Source organism: Excalfactoria chinensis, chromosome 1 (genome assembly GCF_039878825.1).
Source record: "Excalfactoria chinensis isolate bCotChi1 chromosome 1, bCotChi1.hap2, whole genome shotgun sequence".
Taxonomy (NCBI): domain Eukaryota; kingdom Metazoa; phylum Chordata; class Aves; order Galliformes; family Phasianidae; genus Excalfactoria; species Excalfactoria chinensis.
The window spans coordinates 102,219,410-102,240,750 of NC_092825.1; the positions used below are offsets into that span (position 1 = coordinate 102,219,410).

The 21,341-nt window shown below is 42.6% G+C and overlaps 1 protein-coding gene across 1 annotated transcript; it reads left to right on the plus strand.

The window, feature by feature from the left end:
• Positions 1-1,603: 1,603 nt before the first annotated feature.
• On the plus strand, positions 1,604-16,044 carry ETS2 (ETS proto-oncogene 2, transcription factor). The gene is made up of 10 exons (XM_072361419.1): positions 1,604-1,915; positions 4,830-4,901; positions 7,421-7,541; positions 9,560-9,679; positions 10,097-10,297; positions 11,103-11,186; positions 11,975-12,217; positions 12,353-12,616; positions 13,285-13,403; positions 14,336-16,044. The coding sequence occupies exons 2-10, from the start codon at positions 4,830-4,832 to the stop codon at positions 14,549-14,551; spliced, it is 1,440 nt and encodes a 479-aa protein (XP_072217520.1). The 5' UTR covers positions 1,604-1,915; the 3' UTR covers positions 14,552-16,044.
• The last annotated feature ends 5,297 nt before the right edge of the window (positions 16,045-21,341 follow it).

Here is a 21,341-nt window from a genome sequence, read left to right on the forward strand (position 1 = left end):
ATACCTGTCTATAATAAGAATTACTTTAAAAATTAGAATTTGAATAGAGGAAAATACAGCCAAGTTAATCATTTTGCTCTGGATCCAGAACATCAATTTAGCTAGAAATAACTAACACCCAGCCTTTCATCTTATCTTTTCGACAGATGTTTCCCCTGTATAAAGGGTGGCACAATTGTTTTTGTCAGTGTTATAATTAAAATTGCTATCCAGCCGACACAAAGTTTTTAATGGTTTCCCTTGAGATTATAACAGATGTTGCCTTATTTGATAAGAACTCTCACAAAGTGAGAAATGTTACTGGTATAATCAAGACTTTTTTTTCAATCTCAGTGTGTGCTGTCAGTATTTACCTGGTGACATTTAGCCATAAGGAATGAATACCAGCCGCAGTCCTAAAGGGAGAGGAAAAGGCATGCTGAAGGGTTTGGGAGAAGTACTAGAAAGCCAAGTGTTGAGGTCTGACCTTTGCTGAGGCTAGAAGTAGATGGAGAGCAGAGAAGGAGGTGGACCTGTCAGCTGCACCTCCACCAGTCAAAGATACTACAGGTTCTTACTGGTATAAATAACCATCATTTAGTCATCCCGCAGAGGGTCTTTGGAAATATGGTGAGTAGCAATTATCCAGCTCCTGTTACAAGAAAAGATACAGCGGCAAGATAATTTGAAATGGCAGCTAGTTTAAATAAAGCGATGTATAACAGTGAGCTCCAAGAACAGCTTTGCAAAGGCAGCTTAGGCCCCTGATGCTCACTGAAGAGCTGGAGAAGTGGAAGGTGGAAGTGAGGAGTCGCTGCGGCACTCACACTGTGTGTTGGTTGCACGGGGCTCCATGGGACCCTCCCAGGGCTACCAAGCTTATGTGAGGTCTGAGGAACTGCTTGGCTGACTGTGGTGTTTGGGTGTTACCTGTCATTGAAAAGTCCCCATCTACAGAACAGGCGACATGACAGAACTGCTGAGTAATAAGTGTCCCAGTGTATTATGAAATACACTAGTCATACAGATACTTGGGATTTCATGGGTTGATTCTCCTAAACTTAGCCCTCCTGAGGACAGGTATTAATTAAGCATACAAAACATCTGCCAAGCACCAGCACCGCTGCCCACAGAAGCTGTGTGCTCCATCCCTGGAGGTGCTCAAGGCCAGGTTGGATGGGGCCCTGGGCAGCCTGAGCTGGTGGGGGGCAGCCACCAGCTGGGTGGGCTTTGAGGTCCCCTCCAACTCAAACCACTCTGTGATTCTGTGATCTCGTGTATAGCGAGGGGAAGAAAACTGCCTTTCTGAACGACTCCAAAGATCGTATCCTCTCCCCATGCTCCCGAGCGAATCCCGCAGGCCCCACTCTGCACACAGCATTAAATCAAACACTCCTCCCTTTGCCCGGTGGGAACTTCACTCTTGTGCTGACAGTCTGACAGGCAGACAGACACACACACGCCGGGGCTTCACAATTCCCAAGGAAGCCTCACCAGGCCCGGCTAGGCACCCGCAGGGCCGAGTCCAGTCCCGCCCTGCCGCACGCCGCCCTATGCCGGCGCCGAGGCAGGCCGCACGCAGGGGCCGGCCTCCGGGGGGCGGTCCCGCAGCTGCCCCCGCCCCTGCCCGCTGAAAGCGCCCGGCAGGCCGGGCGGCGCGGCACAGCACGGCATAGCACGGCGGAGTGCTGCACGGCCTTACGAAGCGGCCAGCGGCACGGCCGGCAGCGCCCACGCAGGCGCCCGCCTCCCGCCCGCCCCTTTCTTCCTCCTCCGGGACTCTCCGCTGGGATCAAGCCGGCTCTGCCGCTGTTGTTGTCGGCCGGTTGTGCCACATCGAGGATATTTTGGCTCCCGGAGAGGCAGCGGCGTTTTCTTTTATCCGTTTTTTGGGGGAACTGTGCTTGCGCGGTGCCGCTGCGAAGTGGAGGAGCAGGTGAGCCGGGGTGGCTCACCCCGTGCCGTCCCGTCCCACCCCCGGGCGGCGGAGGGGACCTGGCGGTGGGGGGCGGGGGAAGGGGCGGAGGGCGCTCCGGGCTGGCTGCGGAGGGACCCCGAAGGCTGGGCTGTGCCATCGCCGTGCCCAACTACTTTTAGATGGGAGACAGAGAGTGCGTGGGGAGGCGAAGCGGCTCTCTGTCGCCGGGCCCCCGGGAGCGAAATCCGTCTGTCGGGATTCAGGACTTGCCGTGGGATCGTGGCGTGCCGGCTTGTGGGCGCGCACCTGGTCCACGCTGAAAAGGAGTCGATCAGAATTCAGGAGTATTAGTTAATAAGTGCCTGATCCTGTTGACCCTGTTCTGGATCACCCACTCAGCTATGCGGGGGAGGTGAGGAAGGTGTCCTGCCGGCTAAACCAATTACTGCTGGCAGGGAGCAGTCATCGGCGTTGCTGAGGAGCTGGGAGCCAGGCCCAGGCGCACCGTGCCCGTGTGTCTCCTCTGAACTCAACTCAAAACCAGCTGCAGCCCTCTGCATCGCTAGAGCCGCTCTGCCCTCTCGGTGTTGCGGTGTCTTCTCAGGTGTTTGGGGCTGGTGGTGCTGAGGGAGGCAGAAAACCGGAGTGAAACAGATCTTCCTTGTGTTGTTGGTAGAGCGCTGTGTGCCTCGTGAGAAACCCGATGGGAAGGCCGTAGGATGAACGAGCAGTCTGACATAGAAATACAAGGAGCCGGGTTAATGAGCAACGCCGGGTAATGAGGGCTTCTTGGAGATCTTTTGTCTCAGCACCTAAAGTGCTTCTGAGGAAACAGACAGAAAAATCAGGAAGAGTAGAATCCTAGCCCTCCTAATCACAGAATTGTAGGGCTTGGAAGGGACCTCTGGAGTTCCCTACAGCAGGTCACACAGGAGAGTGGTCAGATGGGGCTTGAATATCTCCTGAGGGGGAGATGCAATCAATGGGTAAGTCCCAAAGGGGCGTCTTGTTAAGGCCTGGGTAGCACCTAAAATTGTCAGAAATCGTATCTGTCGCTGTGAGGATCGGATGTAGGATTATTGACAGTGTGTGTGTAGTGTCCTCATGAATGCCTTCCCGTTGTTGAGGCTTGCAGCTAGTTTTCCTATGTACCTGACCAGGTTTCAAAGGCAAGACAAAAGCCATTAAATTCCATATACGTAGTTGTTTGGTTTTTGTTTGCTTAGAGGGGAAAAAAAAAAAAGCTAAGTTGAATGTAAGGATGAGCAGTTGTTTAAACTGGTGAATTTAATGGGGGAAAAAAAAATGAGGATGCTTGCTGAGTGAGACTCGCGCTGTGTGAAATTCTTTGGTGCTCAATGAGATGTGTAATTTAGATCAAATATTTGCACATGCTATTTGAGGTAAAACCCATCATTCCGTAGATTGCACTTTTGGGTAACATTAACGAAGGATAAGTGGACTATTCCTTTTATATTGGGCTGATTTATGTCGTTTCAGTGATAAGCGCCATACATCTAATAACTGTGAAGTTGAAACGGGCCTCTCAGGTTGAGGACTCTTGACTTTTAAGTGATTGCAAACATAGGAGGATGAAAGGGATCTGTGGCTGTTGGGTATTTTTCTTCTGCTGGATGGACAGATGTTGAATGTGTTGTCATCTTAGCAGCTCTACTTGTTTTGTGGTTTTGGTTTGTTTGTTGTGTTGTTGTTTAAGCTCTAATTTGCCATCTTTTTCCATGTTTAAGTTGGTATGTTAATTTTCTTTTTTTGTGTGTGTATTGAAATGGCTTAAGAGAAATTGCTTGTATTTAGTAATCACAGTTTTGTGGGAATAATAATACCCTCAGTTACTTTGTTTAAATAGGAGTGCGTGTTTTCAGACAGTTTCTGTGGAACAAAACAACGCAGCACAATGCAATGACAAAGTAGAAGGAAAATTGTTGAGACAACTTGACACAGTCTAGCCTGATAAGGTATCATTTACCGACACCCGAATTACAGCATCGTGATAAACTTGAACAATGGCAGTAAAATCTGCTTTATTCATTGCATTTGATCTCTCATAGGATAAGGATCTTATCGCTGTGTTCCTTGAATCATATATAAGAGAACATGTTATACAGCCCTCACACAACCCTGCTTCTGGTGGCACAGGGAACTTGATAGCCTTGATTTGAGCGGCATGAATGTGCTGTTGGTGGTCCCAGCTCTGAGAAGGGTGTTTTATTGCGTGAACTCTTTTTGACTTGTATACCTTTAGTAGGCTCAAGTTTAAGTGTATTAACCCGGTGCTCATAAAATAGGCGAAATAATGCGTGTCAGAGATGCTGTATCTAATGAAGGAAGCAGGTTGTTGGTATTTGGAGCTTGTTTTCAGGGGTAATTCGTGTGAGGAGTGAGCAAGGCAAATGCCAGTCTGAAGGTGCCACAGTGAGCAATGCTGCTTCTCTTCAGTACTTTAAAGGCAAAGTCCAAAGTGAATTGTGGAGTGTAAGCATGAATATAATAAGTGAAGGTGGACAACGCTTCATGTTTAAAATGATGGGTGAAAGGTACAAAATAACTGCAAACAATCGGTACTTGATGGGCAAAGGACTTCTGAAGGCTTTCTTGACCACATAATGGGATGAGGTACTGAAAGCACTCACTTAGGGAACCAGAAGTTAATCATCCTCTTGTGTGCTCATTTCACAAAACTGTACTGATTCCTGGGAGAAGCCTTCTGAGAAAAGCTGTGTAAGCAAGATGAGAATTTCACTGTACATGATTGGTATGCAAACAACATATGGGGGGGGGATGAAACAGAAACAGCTTTGTCTTCACCACACTCAGAGCTGTTCTGCAGTCTGTGCTAAAGCAGGAAGATGCCTCTTAACATCCTTGCTTTTTCAGTAGCAGCGCATCTCATGTGGCCTTTCTTGTTTTTCAGATGAGTGAATTTGCGATCAGAAACATGGACCAAGTAGCTCCTGTCTCCAGTATGTACAGAGGAATGCTCAAGGTGAGCTCTCATGAATGAGCAGCTTCTAAACTCCAATGATCTCATCAAACTTTTCCCTAATAAAGTTCCCAGGGCTGGCAGCATGGTTGACCTTTATATGTCTATTTTGAGGAAAGTAGTGAAGTGCTGTTCTAATGTGACTAGTTAAGTCTGATTTGTTCAGAAGTATTTAATGAAACAAAGGAGGTTATTCACTTATTACATGCAACTAAGTCCAGTACCTTTAAGATACCCTGTCTAGTTATTCAGTGTGGTTTTTATTGGTAGATAAAGTGCCTCTGTTACCTTGTCTTGAAATGAACTTTTAAACTGAAGAGAAACCAGAAGCAAACTACAAAGGTTCCATTTATTGTTTCTGTCCCCTTATTCACACCAATTACTTTTTATCCCAGTGTCATTTTTTTAACACAGCATTTATTAATGTGAACCAGACAAGGATTAGGAAGATGCTTTCAGTTCTGATTAACTTTGAGCAACGTCTATGTTTTGAAGAATCATTTAGTATTAGTATTAGTATTCTGACTCCTGGTGCTTTATGGCCTCTCTTAACTTTTTCTCCTGCCCAAGCAACAGTAGGGTACAAAAGAGTTCCCCTAACTTGACAGCTGTGTGCTCCTGAACACAGTAGTTGTTTTTAAGCAGGTGTTCAATTGTGGTATAACTAAGTCAAAATCAATATGTAGATTCTACTACTCTGTATCTGTTTTCATTTTTATATATTTTTTAATTTTGTTCAGTGATAATTAGTCCTAACATATGTTGAAAGGCCCTATAACGTGGTTGCATGACTGATAGGGCAAGCAGAGCTTTTTTCTACATTGCTTTGTTGGTTTTTTTTCCCCTTCCCTTTGGTTGCCATTAAAACAAGAACCTATTTAAACATTAATCCTTTTTGAAATATGAAACTAGTACGGTATAGATTTTACTCATTCACATGCCACAGCATTTTTTCCAGTGACTCAGGATAAGGGTCAGCTATTTACACAAAATACAGGAGTTTCCAGATTATGTTGAAAGAACTTGCCCTTTCTTCTAGGTACTGGTGATGAGTCAGTGCTTTTATCTCGTAGCGTACCAAGTATTCTTTAATAACAGTTGCCCAATGTGCCAGCAGCTTGTTTTGTGTGGTTGTAAGCTTTTTTTTCCATGGGTTGGCACTGTCTCTTTCCACTACCTGTGGTGGACACTTGGACTGACCATATAGAACTTGTATCCACCGTCTGGCTCCCGGTGGGGATTCCTGAAGCCGGTTAACCCCTAGAGGCATGGTACTGTGCTCTTCCACAGCCTTTGCTTCTGTTTCTTCTTTGACAAAGACTTATAGTGACACCAAAAGAAAAGTTAGGGGATACACAGAAATACCTTTGCAATTGCAGAAACATGGTTCAGGTTGCTTTTGCCTCATACCTGAACACGACCCTAAAACATCTTTGTCTTCTGCTTTGGTACAAGCTGGTATACCACTTCATATGTGAAAGAAGAAGCGTTTGCAAGATGCTGTAGTCTCCACATCTCTGAGCTGCAATAGCTTCTGTGTTTGCTATGGCTTTTCTCAGTGATTTTCTATCTTCAGATGCTTTTGAAATCTCAGGGTCAACTTTTTGTTACTTTTTGCCTTTGGCTATGATAGATACTGTTTCCTTATGACTAAAGGACAAGCTGCATAAGTTGTATTTAAAGTTTTCTCCTCTTCAGCATTTTCCTCCCTTCCCCTTATGTGGCTGGAGAGCTCTAGTGGTTGTACTCTGTGTTTCTAGGATGCACGAGTCAAGTATGCAAGAAATTTAAGATTTTAAAATACATATATAGATATATATGTTATATAGATAATGATATGAGTAGAATTTATCTGGACTATTTCCATTATGCTCTTGTTTATGCCTTTTTGTACAATTTAATTAGCAGTATTTCACTGAATGCTTGAAGACTGCAGAATGTAGTGGCTGGCAAGTTGTGTTACTTGCAAATGTGGAAGTCCTAAAGTCTTCTAAAGCTGTATTGCTTGAAGTGGTTTGCCTTAGGCTACAGTTCTGTCTTTATATGTAACTTTCAGGGGAAAAAAATAACTTATTGTAGGCCGTGCTTACCAATTACTTCTCCATCATTTATCCTCCCTTTGCTGTCAAAATCCCAAGTGAATTAGTGAATTTCATTGGTTAAGGAAATGCTAAAATTTCTTCAAAGCATATCTGGGAGTGTGTGTATTGATATATATGCATTCTCAATTGTTAAAAGTATCCATCACAGGAAAGTTTAGAATACCCTCCTTTGGCTTTACTTGACTTGCAGAACATGCTATGCATTTAGTGCCGTGATGTGAGCATTGGCTTCTAGAAGAGGAATACAAAACAACCATGTTGCAATTGTGTTAACGTATTTCAAAGGTACTGGTTAGTTGATTCGAGGTAGTGGTTGTGCATGATCTCAAAGTCTAGGAAGTGGTTGAGTTTGGTTTCCTAGCAGCACTGCTCTAGAAAAAAATCTAACGTTGAGGTTTCTGTTTTTCTGTTGCTTTGCAGCGGCAACCAGCATTTGACACCTTTGATAGCTCCAACTCCCTGTTTGCTGGCTATTTTTTATCGCTAAATGAAGATCAAACACTCCAGGAAGTGCCGACGGGATTTGATTCTACATCTTATGGTAACTTTTAACTCTCCCTTGATCCAATCCGTAGGTCAGAGAGGAATCTGTGAGGTTTAAGTGCTGGATAATTTTCCTAAAGAAAACAAGCCAAAAAAAAAAAACACCCTTGCTTTATTACATGGACTTCTGAGTACATATTTGATTTAAACAGTGTGAGTTGCTCTGTTGGTAGTTGCTGTTATCTGGGACCTGGGACTGAATAGCTTAAGACAGTCCACAGAAGAGGCCTTAGCTGTTATTAAAGTAGATCTAGTTCAAGGCAGTTTAAAATATTTGAATTTAAACAAAACAAACAAAAAAAAATGTATTTAAACTTACAATTTAATTATAGTTGAGACATTGCAAATATTCAGCAAGTTCCTTTTTTGACCCTCTGGCATTAAATTCCAGAGCACAAAATGCTTGTTGCCTTTCCTACTTCTCTTTTCCCTAGGAGTTTGTTTTAGTCCTTACCTTAAGAAACAGAGGATGTTTACATATATTTTTATGTGTGTCTGTATAGGACAGTACCTGACTACAGTTCTGTGTAAGTCCTTGCCTGAACTCCCTGACTAGCCTATTCTAACTCCCCCCTCAAAAAAAAAGTCAGTATTCTGCCTGATGCTGCCTTTATCTCCTACTTGGGAAATGGATTTATTAAAAAAATAAGCCTTAAAGCATCTAAAAACTGCCAGTCCTTTGTTCTGCTGCAATTCTAATCAGTCACCTGCTCTGGTCAGCAAAGCAGGTCTTAACTGATATTTGGGTGTGGTACAAACGAAAGCAAAATACACGACTGGCACTGAGCTCTGCTTGCTGGATCAAACAGAGCCTGGACCTAGTTAGGACCTAGGAAAACAAGAAGAGTCACACACCTTTATGAACTGACTTGAAGGCTGACTTCACATACTTTGTCACTGTTATGTGGTTCTCACATAGTAGAATTTTCAAGTGTTACCTGTGTGCTGGTTTTCAGAGGCTCCCAAGTATTCAGTGGTGCAGTAGTGAGGTGGCCAAAGTGTTCTTAAATTACCCCATGCTTGTCAATTGCAGCAGTGTCAATCACAAACAAAATATCATTGAAAGCTTTCTTAATCTGAAACTTAAGCAGTCCAGTTGTTTGGGGGCTTTTTTTATCATCGTATGAGCTCTTTCAGAATAATCTGAGGTACCTTCCCATGCGAATTCTTCAATAAGATGGAGTGGAAACAGAATTTGTCCATAAAATAAATCTGGGCAGCCTGGTCTGGTGGTTGGCGACCCTGCACACAGCAGGGGGTTGAAACGAGATGAACTTTGAGGTCCTTTTCAACCCAGACCATTCTGTGGTTCTACCCATAGTAATAATCCTTTTTCATTTCAAATCCAGCTTGAATATAATCCATTTACAAACCTAAAAATCAATTATGTGGATTAGTAATTTATGGCTGATGCTGTTTTTGGATTTCATTGTATTATTTTAGGCACTGAGTGACGGCTTGTGACCAGTCACAACTGTTTGGTTGAAGTGATTTGAGGGATGCATGGGAAGGTTGGAAATAGTCCACTGGACCACATTGTTGAATAGTGCAATCTAGTTCTTCATAACCCTATTATCAGTTACGTAGCTCTCAGACTAAATTAAGACTGCCTGGAGTTATAATAAAGAAGTCTGAGGTCAAATTATAGATGAGAAAATAAGAATAAGCAGTCTCATACTTCCTTTAAAGCAAAAATACAGTAAAAGTTCACTACAACAAGGGCATGTTGTGCCACTATGAAGAATCAGTAATGATCTATGTGATGGACAGCGGCAAAGCTTTAATTTAGCAACCTCATCATCATCAACACAGAACTACGTGGATTTTAGTGTTGAAAATATATTAAAAGAGACTAGATGATTTGAAAATGGATCTACCTTGTTAGTTCTAAAATGCCTGGTTTCTAGCAGCCTTTTTTTATTCTTCAAATTGTGTAGCAAAAGCCTGCTGCTTCTTTGACTGGCCTAAAAGCTAATGCATCTCCTTTTCCCCTCCTCCCTCTATTCTTTCTTGTAGAGTCCAACAACTGTGAATTGCCTCTATTAACCCCGTGCAGTAAGGCTGTGATGAGTCAAGCCCTGAAAGATACTTTCAGTGGTTTCACAAAGGAACAGTGTCGGCTGGGTATACCAAATAGTAAGTGTTTTCTATTTATAAGCTCTTTTTTTGATGCTAAGGAGGACACTGAATAGCGGTTCTTTCAAAAGAGAAAGAATGATGTCAGTAGGGAATACAAGAATGGATCCTATGTGAATCTGGCACAGCTTGACTTGGAAGGAGTAAACTTGCTGGTATTAAAAATGGGTGCATGGACAGCTCATATTTTGGCAGCGTAAGAGAGTTGACGAGGCTGAGGACATCTGATTAAAAGTGAATGCAGAAAGAAAATAGAGAACTGCTTTAAGTTCAAGAATACATTCATTCTGAAGCTTAAGCTTCAGAAGTAATTGGGTTAAAAGTTTCTTTCATTCACTGCTTCCTAATCAAGACTATTTCAGGAGCTGACAAACGTTAGGATTTCTCTCTAAATGCTGGATGCTTTCTCTCTTTCAGATCCCTGGCTGTGGACTGAACAGCAAGTTTGCCAGTGGCTTTCATGGGCTACCAATGAATTTAGCTTAGCAAATGTGAACATCCATCAGTTTCTTATGAGTGGCCAAGACCTCTGCAACTTGGGCAAGGAACGCTTCCTGGAACTTGCACCTGACTATGTGGGTGACATTCTGTGGGAACACCTGGAGCAGATGATAAAAGGTATCTATGGAGCCAGTAAAAGCTAAGGCTTTTCTGACAGGAGCAGAAATAGGACTCTTTCAAAAGCTAATTTCACTGTGAAGAATTTTTGTTACGTATCAGAAGTCAAGATGAAATGTAAAGTGTAATTAATAAAGGCATTATCAAAAGTAGTACTGTATCCATCATAAGCAAAGTGCAAGTGCAGGTATCTGCTGAAGTCATTCTGTGTTCAGGCAAAGTACCTCTTGCATTCATGTTTTATTTGCATTAGTAATTGCAATAATGAGATTAAGGCTCATTTATTAAAAATACATGTGGCCAATCAAAAGTTGGGCAAAACTTGTTGACGTGGTTACAGGTATTTGGTTTTATTCCTTTTAGATAGTGTTCTGAGGTTATTCAGGGAAGAGATGTAGAGGATGCTTTAGAAGGCATCCAGGCTTGCTGCATATAGAGTTTCAGCAACATCATCAGTGTTCACCCATGTTCTCCCTTGCTTTTGGAGCGTAACACTCTGTAGATGCAAATGTTAAGACCTTTAAATTGCAGTTATTTCAATGTCAAAATACCATTCATATGGAGATGTATGTACGTATGTATTTTGTGCTGGAAGCTATGGGGTTTCTTTCTGTGTTTCTGTGGGATTTTGGGGGTATTTTAGGGGTATTTTTTGCCTCTGAAAGAGTTTGATGTAGTACATTAGTAAAGCTTATGTAAACGATGACCCTAAGATGCTTGAGTCAGAAACCTTTCTTATACATGTCAGATCTTTAGAACTGTAAAAACCAAGCTTTCTTTTCTTTTTTTTTTTCCCACCTCTCAGACAGCCAAGAAAAAACACAGGACCAATATGTGGAGAGCTCTCATCTCACCTCAGTTCCTCACTGGGTCAATAATAACTCCTTAAGTAAGTATCTTAAGAAATTGGACGCTTCAGATATTGTAGGTTTATTCTAAGAATGTCACAGATCCTTTTTGAAAAAAGGCACCAGAATAGTTACTGTGCATCAGGAGAGCACTTCAATTGCTGCAGTTCTTTTTCCTAGTATTGTTTGTCATCTAACTCATACCAGAAATCTTTTGAAGACTAAAGGGTACTGGGGGGGGGAAACCAACAAATTTCCTCTTGGACTGCCAAAGCCTACATCTGTGGAGCAGAGTGACCACTCCCACCTCTAGCAAACAGCCAAAAAGCAGCAGCAGGAGCTATGTTTAGCTTTTCTGAGGGCTGTGGAAGCGTAACAGAGCTTTTGACAGTGTATGGCATAACTATGGAGACCAAGTGCTAGATCCTTCAGATTGTGCTTTTGGTGCCGTATTTTACTGAACCACAGTTTGATCTCTAGATTAGCCTTATTGCATCACTTAATGATGAGGGCCTGCCTCAAAACCACTTAAGTTTCTCCAGCTTTTTCTGCAGCCATGCAGTGTCTTTCAAGAACAAACAATATACATGTTTGTGGTGTGAAGATACAGATGGAGATTAACAGAGTCTGACTTGGAGCCCAGTACATGGGAGTCTCATCACTGATGTCAGTAGCCTTTCTAGGAGACCCATAGCATCCAGTGTTTCTCTGTCAGATTTCTAAAGAGGAAGATTACTTAGTGGCACAGCTGTTGTGGGGTTCTTGAGGTGTTCGAGGAGAAAAACACTTAATTCATTCTTTCACATATATATATTTTTATTTCTTTCAGCTGTTAATGTGGATCAAACCCCCTATGGTATGCAGATGCCTGGATACACTAAAGCCCTCAGTTATCCCAAACCCAATCTCCTGAATGACATCTGCCAGACTTCTACAGGACCAAATCTCCTTAATCCCGAACAAGACTTTTCATTGTTCCCTAAAACCCAAGTAGATGCAGTTAGCGTGAACTACTGTGCAGTAAATCAAGATTTCACAAGAAGTAATCTGAACTTGCTAATAGATAATTCTGGTGAGTTACTGTCTGTGTGACAATAATGGATTTAAGGCCATATTCTTTGTCTTTTTCACCCTTGCATCATTTATATATGCAAGCTTGTAAAGAGAAGAAACATTTTCCTTTTTTTTTTTTCCTTTTCTTATGAAGGTAAACTTAGAGAACATGAATCTAGTGAAAGTGGTGCAGAAAGCTATGAAAGCTCAGATTCAATGCTGCAGTCTTGGAACAGCCAGTCATCGCTGGTGGATTTACAGCGTGTGCCATCCTATGAGAGTTTTGAAGATGACTGTAGCCAGTCCTTGTGCATGAGCAAACCTACGATGTCTTTCAAAGACTATATTCAAGATCGAAGCGATCCTGTAGAGCAAGGGAAACCAGTTATACCAGCAGCGATTCTAGCTGGCTTTACTGGTAAGTAGTGAAGCAAAATGGTCACTACTCATGTAACAAGAATATGTAATGCATAACTGTGCTGGTAAAATTGTGTAGTTGTAAAGTATGTTTTATACTGTGGTCAAAGTCCACTACTTTTGAAGATTTTCAATTGTAAGTGTATGTAGGGGAAGTCTTATGTGACCGTCTGTCTAAAGCAAGAAAACACAGGTATGTTAGAACACTGTAAACATCAAATACACTTTCTGATTATTGTGAAAAAAGGAAAGCTTGGACAAAGCCTTGCCCAGTTCTGAGTTCCTGCAGATGTTGGCTTGCCTATTAGGACCTTGTTCTCGTAGTCCTTGCTGAGATCAGATTTTCCTCTAGAAAGTCTGCCAAGCCAAGGGAGGTGGAAGGGAGGGATGAGGAATCTAATTACAAACTATGGAAGACATAGCTTGCATCAGATCCAGTGTTTCCATGAAAAATTGTAATTTTAACCTATGTAGGAACAGACTTGGAGAGGAAAAATCTTACAGTAAAGCTTTTTTTTTTTTCTCCCCCTTCTATTTAAAAATGACAACAGAAATCAGAGTAATGACCAGATTGACCTTGTGATCTGAATATGGTTGCATATATTGATTGTGATATGAGCTTGCAGAAGTATTGATTATGGCTCCTCCCCACCCCTGCTCTCTTAACAGGCAGTGGACCTATACAACTATGGCAATTCCTGTTGGAGTTACTGACTGACAAGTCCTGCCAGTCCTTTATTAGTTGGACTGGAGATGGATGGGAATTCAAACTTGCTGACCCAGATGAGGTATGTGTTTAATTGTGCTGTACAAAAAGATTGAGGGTCTCATCTGCTATCTGTGGGCCTCCTCTTGACTATAAAGCATTTGTGAGATCAGACACTTGCTGAAGTCTCTTCATCTGCAAATACTTTACAGTGTGTTCAGGACTGCTGTGGGATGCTCCCCCTCCCCTGGGATATCAGCATTTGCTTATAGTAATGAGAACACATTGCATAGCTTGAAACTTAAAGCATACAAAGTTAGATGTTTTGACAGGCTAAGCAATACTGTAGGCTAGCTTACTGAATACGGTTGAATCAGCAACGTCTGGGATTGCATGAATTCCCAGGGAAAAGGCACTCACGGTATTACAGCTCTTCTAGTAAACAGCAAATATGTTAGTGCTGCTTTTTAAACTTGCTGGGAACTGATGGCTTCAGTCGTGAAAAATGAGGAGACCATGCCTTCATTTCCTGATTGCTGCTACCAGTAGGAAGGTTACTATATTAAGAGACATGATTTAAAGTCTACTGAATCCTCTTCCTTTCAAGAAGGGAAGAGGAATCATGAACTGCAAGGAACTTCTTAGAATTAAGCTTCCATTTAAAAAGCTGTCCCTTGCTGCTCAATAGCAAATAAAATCTTTAATTGTGTCCTGTTTGAGAGAGGTGACTGTATTTCACTTAAGCTTGTTCCTCGTAAAGACACTTGGGCCCGTTGTCTGCAGGGAAGCATTTTTGCTGTCATTTGCTACCACCACTTTGTCCTGCTTGCTGTCAATGAGCCGCAATTCATGCTTGTCTTGGGGTTTGAGCCACCAGTCCTGTGTTATCCAAGTTTAGGACACCTAAGCAAGTTTTGTTCAAAAAGGGTTTTAATAGCTGCCTTTATCAGCTGCTGACCAGAAAAGTGTGACTTGAACAGACCCTTTACACTTGCTTTCTTTTTGCACTGGCAGGTGGCACGGAGGTGGGGAAGGAGGAAAAACAAGCCAAAAATGAACTATGAGAAACTCAGCCGAGGGCTGCGCTACTATTACGACAAGAACATCATCCACAAGACCTCGGGGAAGCGCTATGTTTATCGCTTTGTGTGCGACCTGCAGAACTTGCTGGGGTACACAGCAGAGGAGCTGCATGCTATGCTGGGGGTGCAGCCTGACACTGAGGACTGAACCTGACCACCTGGTGCTGCACCAGCGAGGAGCGCTTGTTGGGACTGTGACCAGGAGCCTTCTGCAGTCAGTTCTTCTGACGGTTCGGATGGGTGCAACTGTGATGAAATAAGGACCTTGACTGATTTTGTAACCAGGGAAAGTTGGAAGGAAGTGGCCTTATTTCATCAGTGGCTTCAGATGTTGCTGTGTCAGGTACTTGAGCAGCATGGAAGTTGATACAGATCACAGCTGTGTCACCATGACACAGAAATGCTTTAGGGTTAAGCATTTTGACCACCTATTCTGCCGTATACAATGTTTTGGCTACTTACACTGCCATGTAATGATGGGTTGGCTTTAAAACCAAAGGTTGGATGAGGAAACCGGTGATGGAGCAGAACAATTGCTCAGATTCTTTTTTTAACACGCCGTCATCCTTGCTTCCATCTTCTATCATGCAATTTATTTAAGAAAAACTAATTTATTTTAAAGGAGCAGTAAGAAGGATTGATATTAATGTTTTGTTCTCAAGCATGTTTTTTATTATTATTATTGTTATTACTCCAGAAATGTGCTGCATAGGTACATCAACGCTCTGTGTCCTAAACCAGATGTAGCAACTCTTTTAAAAAAGGAAAAACCCCTCATGAGAAAGGAAGGAAAATCATACCATTTCAATATTCAGTTTTGTATATATATTCTGTGATTCTTTTTGAAGCTCCGTAATGTTCCTATTTAACAGATACTGTATAGTGTAAATTAAACTAATTGTATGTGTTTTGTTGTTTTTTTTTTTTTTTAAATGGGACGAATGTAAACCTATTGAATGGCTATTTCATGTTTGTGTAGGGTATACAACCTTCTGCAAATATTTAATTGGCCTCAGAGACAACATAAGTACTGAGTATGCATGCATATGGTATGCTGATGACATGGCATTGGGGGGGGTGGGCGCAGTGGGAAGCTGGCTCAGTGTTTTGTTAAGACCGAAGCTGGCAAATCTTTGTGCGTTTTGGCATTTTTACAAGAAACTAATATTATATTCCGGGACATTAAGGGCCTATTTGTGGTTTCTTCTTTAACTGAAAATGAAAATACTAATATGGATCCGAATAACTTTTTGTTTTTCCTTTATAAATGGCATATGTTTTTTCAACTTCTATGCATGTCCTTTTAAAAAAAAAGAAAGCAAAACAAATTTATATACGAGCCTTATTTTTTCAGTTGACTTGTCTCTTCTTCCTGCAGTTTATCCTGTATGATTAAGATATGAATTCTATTTTTGGAATAACTGTGCCTCCTTTTCAGAGATCAGGAGGGATTTATGTAGCAGCTATTTTTACTGCACAAAAAGAAAGGAAAAAAAAAACACACCGTCAAACAATTCACTGGAAAAAAAATTGTACTTTGTAAGAAAGCTTTATTTTTTATCTGAGCTTGGTGTACATTTAAATGTTGTAAAGTGTGAGAGGTTGAAAAATGAGTCCTTATTAAAACCTCTTGAACAAGGGAGAAGAAGGTATTGTGCTTCTTTACCTCGGTTATTGCAGAGTGTAAGGGGAGGGTGGGGGAAGGAGTTCCTTCAGCCTACGTCTCTGCGGAGGTGTATGGGGAGAAATAGTAAGGAATAGGGCAGTGAAGAGATTGTTAGAGAAAGACCTGTAAGACACTTGTAGGCTAATGGCCTTGGACCAAGTAAAAAGGTATGCCAGTGTTCTCTGTTTAGGTATAACTTAGAAGCTAATGCTTTTGTTCTCTGTGTTTGAAAGAGAACTGGTGGTTCTGAATTGTGTTGCATATTAATGTGTAACTATGGGTAAATATAGGGGAGAGCAGGTGTGTGAAGACTGCTGGTGCTTGGCCTGTTCCTGCTTCTGTCTCACACAGTGAGCCTACTGTTGTAGCTGTCTTGATCTCATATTCTCCGTCCCTCCACATTACAAAGAAGCGAGAAATAAAACCAATTGGCTTTAAAGCATCCATTTAAGAAACTGGAATACTCAATGTTAATTGCTTTTTAAAAAGGGACTTTCCCTAGGTTTCTTAGTCTTTCTATCAAAATGTGGCTGTACCTTGATCTTGCTTTCAGTGCTGTCACCCTGGTGTAGCAGCGTGTTAACAACTAGGAGAAAATGGTCTTTTTTAAGTGTCTGGAGCTGAAAAGATAGGTCTGCATCTTGCATTGTAGCTGTAGTCGTCTCCATACATTTACAGGCAACTTCCAATAGTCTTACTTTTATGATCCCTGTGAAGGAAAAGGAACCACCTCCATCCTTCCTCCCTTCGCCCCAACCACTGCTGCAGGCTTTAGTGCAACCTAAGTGCTGGCCACAGATGGTCTCATGATGAAGGGGATGTAAAGGCATAAAGCAGTCTGCAATTCTGTGAGCTGAACCAGAACTTGGCAAAAAGAGGAAAACAAACAAGCAACAACAACAAAAGTTTTCTTGGGCTTTGGGTAACGTTCCTAGAACACATACTGCTATGTTTTAGCTCCTTGAATGATCAGCTTCGGTCATTTAAGGGTGGTTCCTTTGAGATGAGATGCATTATTTCCTCAGAAGTAAGGTGTATAATGATTTTTTTTTTTTCCTCCCTGGGTGTCATTCATCTGGGCTAGAAACCACTAATCTATCCCTCAGTCTGTAGAAGTTTCATTTTCAGTTTGTTTCTTTTTTAGACTGAAAGATAATTTGCCTCTTGTGCTTGCTTGGTCAATGCTAGCTTAAACCTAGAGACTAAAGGGAAGTTATTTACCTTACTCACTTCACTTGGCAGAAAAAGCAGAAGCAACCAAACTACGCTGATGCACAACCCCCACTAGTGTATCTTCAGAAGCAAAACCTGGTATCCCGCACTGGGTTGGGTCAGTGCACTGGTACAAGCTGCAACTCAGTGTGACCCATTAAAGGGTATTTTGTCAGAGCGCACAGAAAACACTGCTCTGTTTTCTCAGCCACCCAGAGTCAAAGAGGCTGTTGAAAGTCTGGCTAAATTCTTCGTCTTCTCCAGGATATGCCTCCCTGCCCTTCCAGCTGCCAGTTTTCCTCTTGAGACGGCAGCCAAAATAAAGCGTTGCAATTGGCACCTACCCGTAGTTGGCCTGTCACCTCCAATAACAAAGTTTGATTTCAAAGCCCTCTTTGCTCTTTTATATATGCACTAAAAATAAAAATAGAATCTCATTCTAAAAAGAAAAAAAAAACAAAAACAAAAACAACAAGATACCTCCTCTGGGTTGGGAAGTCTGCAAGCCACAAGGGCTTGATGTCTAGGAGGCTATTTTGAGAAATATCTATTCACTGTGCCCTATTCATAGGCTTAACTGTTGACCACAATCAGGTACGGCGTAGAAGCATTTGAAACAGGGCAGATGATGGATCACTCAGCCCAGTACTGCATTCCACAAGTGGGAGATGGGACAAGCAACTCTATCCTTTCCCCATGTACTCCTCCAACACCCTGTTGCTGCATTTGGTCTGCAGGGGGAAACACCCTGCCCACATCTTTTACCACCTACTTAAGAATTTCTTGCCTTGCTTGAGCTATAAGGAGGCCCCTTGACCTCTCTCTGCTGACCTGTCCTCAAGCTGGAGAAACCAGCCCCTCACCCAAGGGCTCATGTAAGAGTACTCTAAGATTTCAACAGCAGCAAAATAAAGCTCTCTCCTCAGTACGCTTCCTCATGATGGAAGGCTCTTCCAAAGCCAGAAGCAGTGCATCCTGAGAGAAAGGAAGGTAGGCTTCTCGGGAGCCAGGAGTCCTCTGTATCAAAAAGATGCTCCTGGACTTACTTAAGCACAGAAAAGAAAGTCTATAGGGAGTGGAAGCATGAATGGGTTACCTGGGAGGACTACAAAGAAGTTGTCCAAGCAGCCAGGAATCAGGTCTGGAAAACTAAAACTTGGGTAGAATTAAATCTAGCCAGGGACATAAAGGGAAATGAGAAGAAATTCTTCAGGTTTATCAGTGATAAAAGGAAGGCCAGGAAAGATGTGGGCTGTCTCCAGAAGGGAACTGGAGACCTGGTCACAAGGGATATAGAGAAAGCTGAGGTGCTCAGTGACTTCTCTGCCTCAGACTTCACCAGCAAGGGCTCTAGCCACACTGTTCAAGCTGCACAAAGCAAAGGTAAAAACCTGGAAAAGAAAGATATGCCTGCTGTAAGTGAAGATCAGGATCGAGACCATATGAAGAACCTCTCACCTCTGTGCCTAGCAAGATCATGGAACAGATCCTCCTGAAGACCCTACTAAGGCACATGGAAAAGAGAGGTGAGGTGATTGTTGGTAACCTTCACCAAGGGCAAGTCCTGCCTGACAAACCTGGTGGCCTTTTGTGATGGAGTTATAGCATCAGTGGGTAAAGAAAGAGTAACTGACATCACCTACCTGTACTTCTGCAAAACATTTAATGCTGTCCCACGTGACATCCTGGTCACCAAATTGGAGAAGAAAATGGATTTGATGGATGGACTACTCACTGGATAAGGAATTGGCTGGGTGGTCCCACTCAATATCCAAGTGTTCCAGTGAGGAGGAGTTTTGGGTGTTGGTTGATGAAAGGTTCAACATGAGCCAGCAGTGTGTGCCTGCAGCCCAGAAGGCCAACCGTTTCCTGGGTTGCATCAAGTGTGACCAGGAGGTCGAGGGAGGTGATTCTGTCCTTCTACCCCACCAGGAGTATTGGGCCCAGTTCTGGGAACCCCCGCACAAGGACATCGAGCTGTTGGAGAGGGTACAGAGAAGGGTCACAAAGATGATCAGAGGGCTGGAGCACCTCCCCTATGAGGACAGCCCCTATGAGGAGCTCTTCAACATGGAGAAGAGAAGGCTCTGGTTGGATCTTAGAGCGGCCTTCCAGAAGGGGGCCTGCAGGAAAACTGTGGGGGGCGGGGGACTTTTTGTAAGGGCATGTAGTGACAGGATGAAGGAAAATGGCTTTAAACTGGAAGAGGATAGATTTAGACTAGCTACCAGGAAGAAATTCTTTACTCTGAGGGTGGTGAGACACTGGAACAGGTTGCTCAGCGAGATTGTGGGTGCCCCCTCCCTGGAAACACTCAAGGCCAGGCTGGATGGGGCTTTGAGCAACCTGGTCCAAAGGGAGGTATCCCTGTCTATAGGAGGGCAGCTTGAACTAGATGATCTTAAAGGTCCCTTCCAATCTAAACCATTCTATGATTCTATGATTCTGTGATTGTGTGTACTACTACTGGAACCAAGGCATTGTCCTGCTATATCTTTTGTAGGATTTCCCTCACCGTGAATAGGTTATGGGCCACCATTCTTGTGATGTGGGACCACACCAGGCAGTGAACAAGATCAGCAGCAGCTTGTGCAATATGAAAACATAACATCTGACTCCCTAGAGGGTTCAGTACTCTATAAAGCTCTCTGAAAGTACTTTACTCTGTAACTAGACTCAGAAACCTCTCATATTCTTACTGAATTAGCCTCTTGAAACTGAAGAGGAAGCAAGAACTAAAAAGGGATATATATACGCATAGAATTGTAAAATATCCCAGGTTGGAAGGGATTTATAAAAGTCAAGTTCAACTCCTGGCTCCACAAAGGGTTGTCCAAAAATCAGACCATATATCAAAGTATATGTTCAGAGTGCTAGCTGAAAGTATTTTTGATGCCCTCTTCAAGGATGGTCCAAATTTTGGCAGTAAGGAACTGCCAGATGTCAGCTATCTGTCTTGGTTTGTCTTGTCTCATGCTTCTTTTTCTTTTGGCCTCTGTGAAGCTGAACACCAGTTCAACCGCATGTGTTCACATGGCCATGTGACCCAAACAGGCTTCATATGCTAGACATGTGAACAGTTAACATGCTAAAGAGAGAATAAAAGACATCCCTGTAAGCAAGAAGAATTAAAAATTCAGCTCACTGTGTACAATCTTTGAGAAAGATTTCTAGTATCTCATTCGTAATGGGTGCCATGTGATGTGTATTCTGAAACCACACAACACAGAAAAATATGAAAAATGAATAAAATGCATTGGCCAACATAATATGCTCTGTGAAAACTGAGATTTTCAAGTGATTACTGTCATTTATGAATGTAAGAGTTTGACGACAGTTCTTTATTTTTGGGATGAAGCATAAAATCCCACTATTTTTCTCCCTTCTGTCTCTAAGTATTTTGGTAATAACACTGGTGTAAATAAGAGAATCATAGAATAATAGAGGTTGGAAAGACCACTAAGACCATCTAGGCCAACCATCGGCCCATCCCCACCATAGCCACGGTCCATGTCTCTCAGTGTCACATCCACACAGCTCCTGAACGCATCCAGGGATGGTGACTGCACCACCTCCCTGGGCAGCCTGTTCCAAGAAAATGATGAATTTGACAAAATATAATACGTAACAAGTATAACAAGCATAATGAGTTCACTGCATTTGCAAACAAAATAGCATGTACTAACAAAATGTCCCACTCTCTCTTGTAAAAGGTTTGCAGTGACTTTCTGCATCACATCCTAAAATGGGAGTGTCAATGCATCATAATGCTATTCCTCTGAAGCCTGAATATCCAAAAAGGAGTTCTTTATTGTTTTGTCTCACTGTAAGGAGAACCAGAGATGAAAACCGTTTTGGCTGCGTAATATGTAATATTCCTGTGCTTGGGCCATGGTGTGAAAACTGGAGCTGAGAAGGAGGTGGGTAAATAGAGCTGAAAGTGAATGATGTGGAAATTGAAGGATCCAACCCACTGAGCAGTGAAACCCTTCCAGCTCAACATCACTGTGCGCTGGGGCCCTCCTAACCCAAAACACATATTTGCACATGGGCCTGAAGG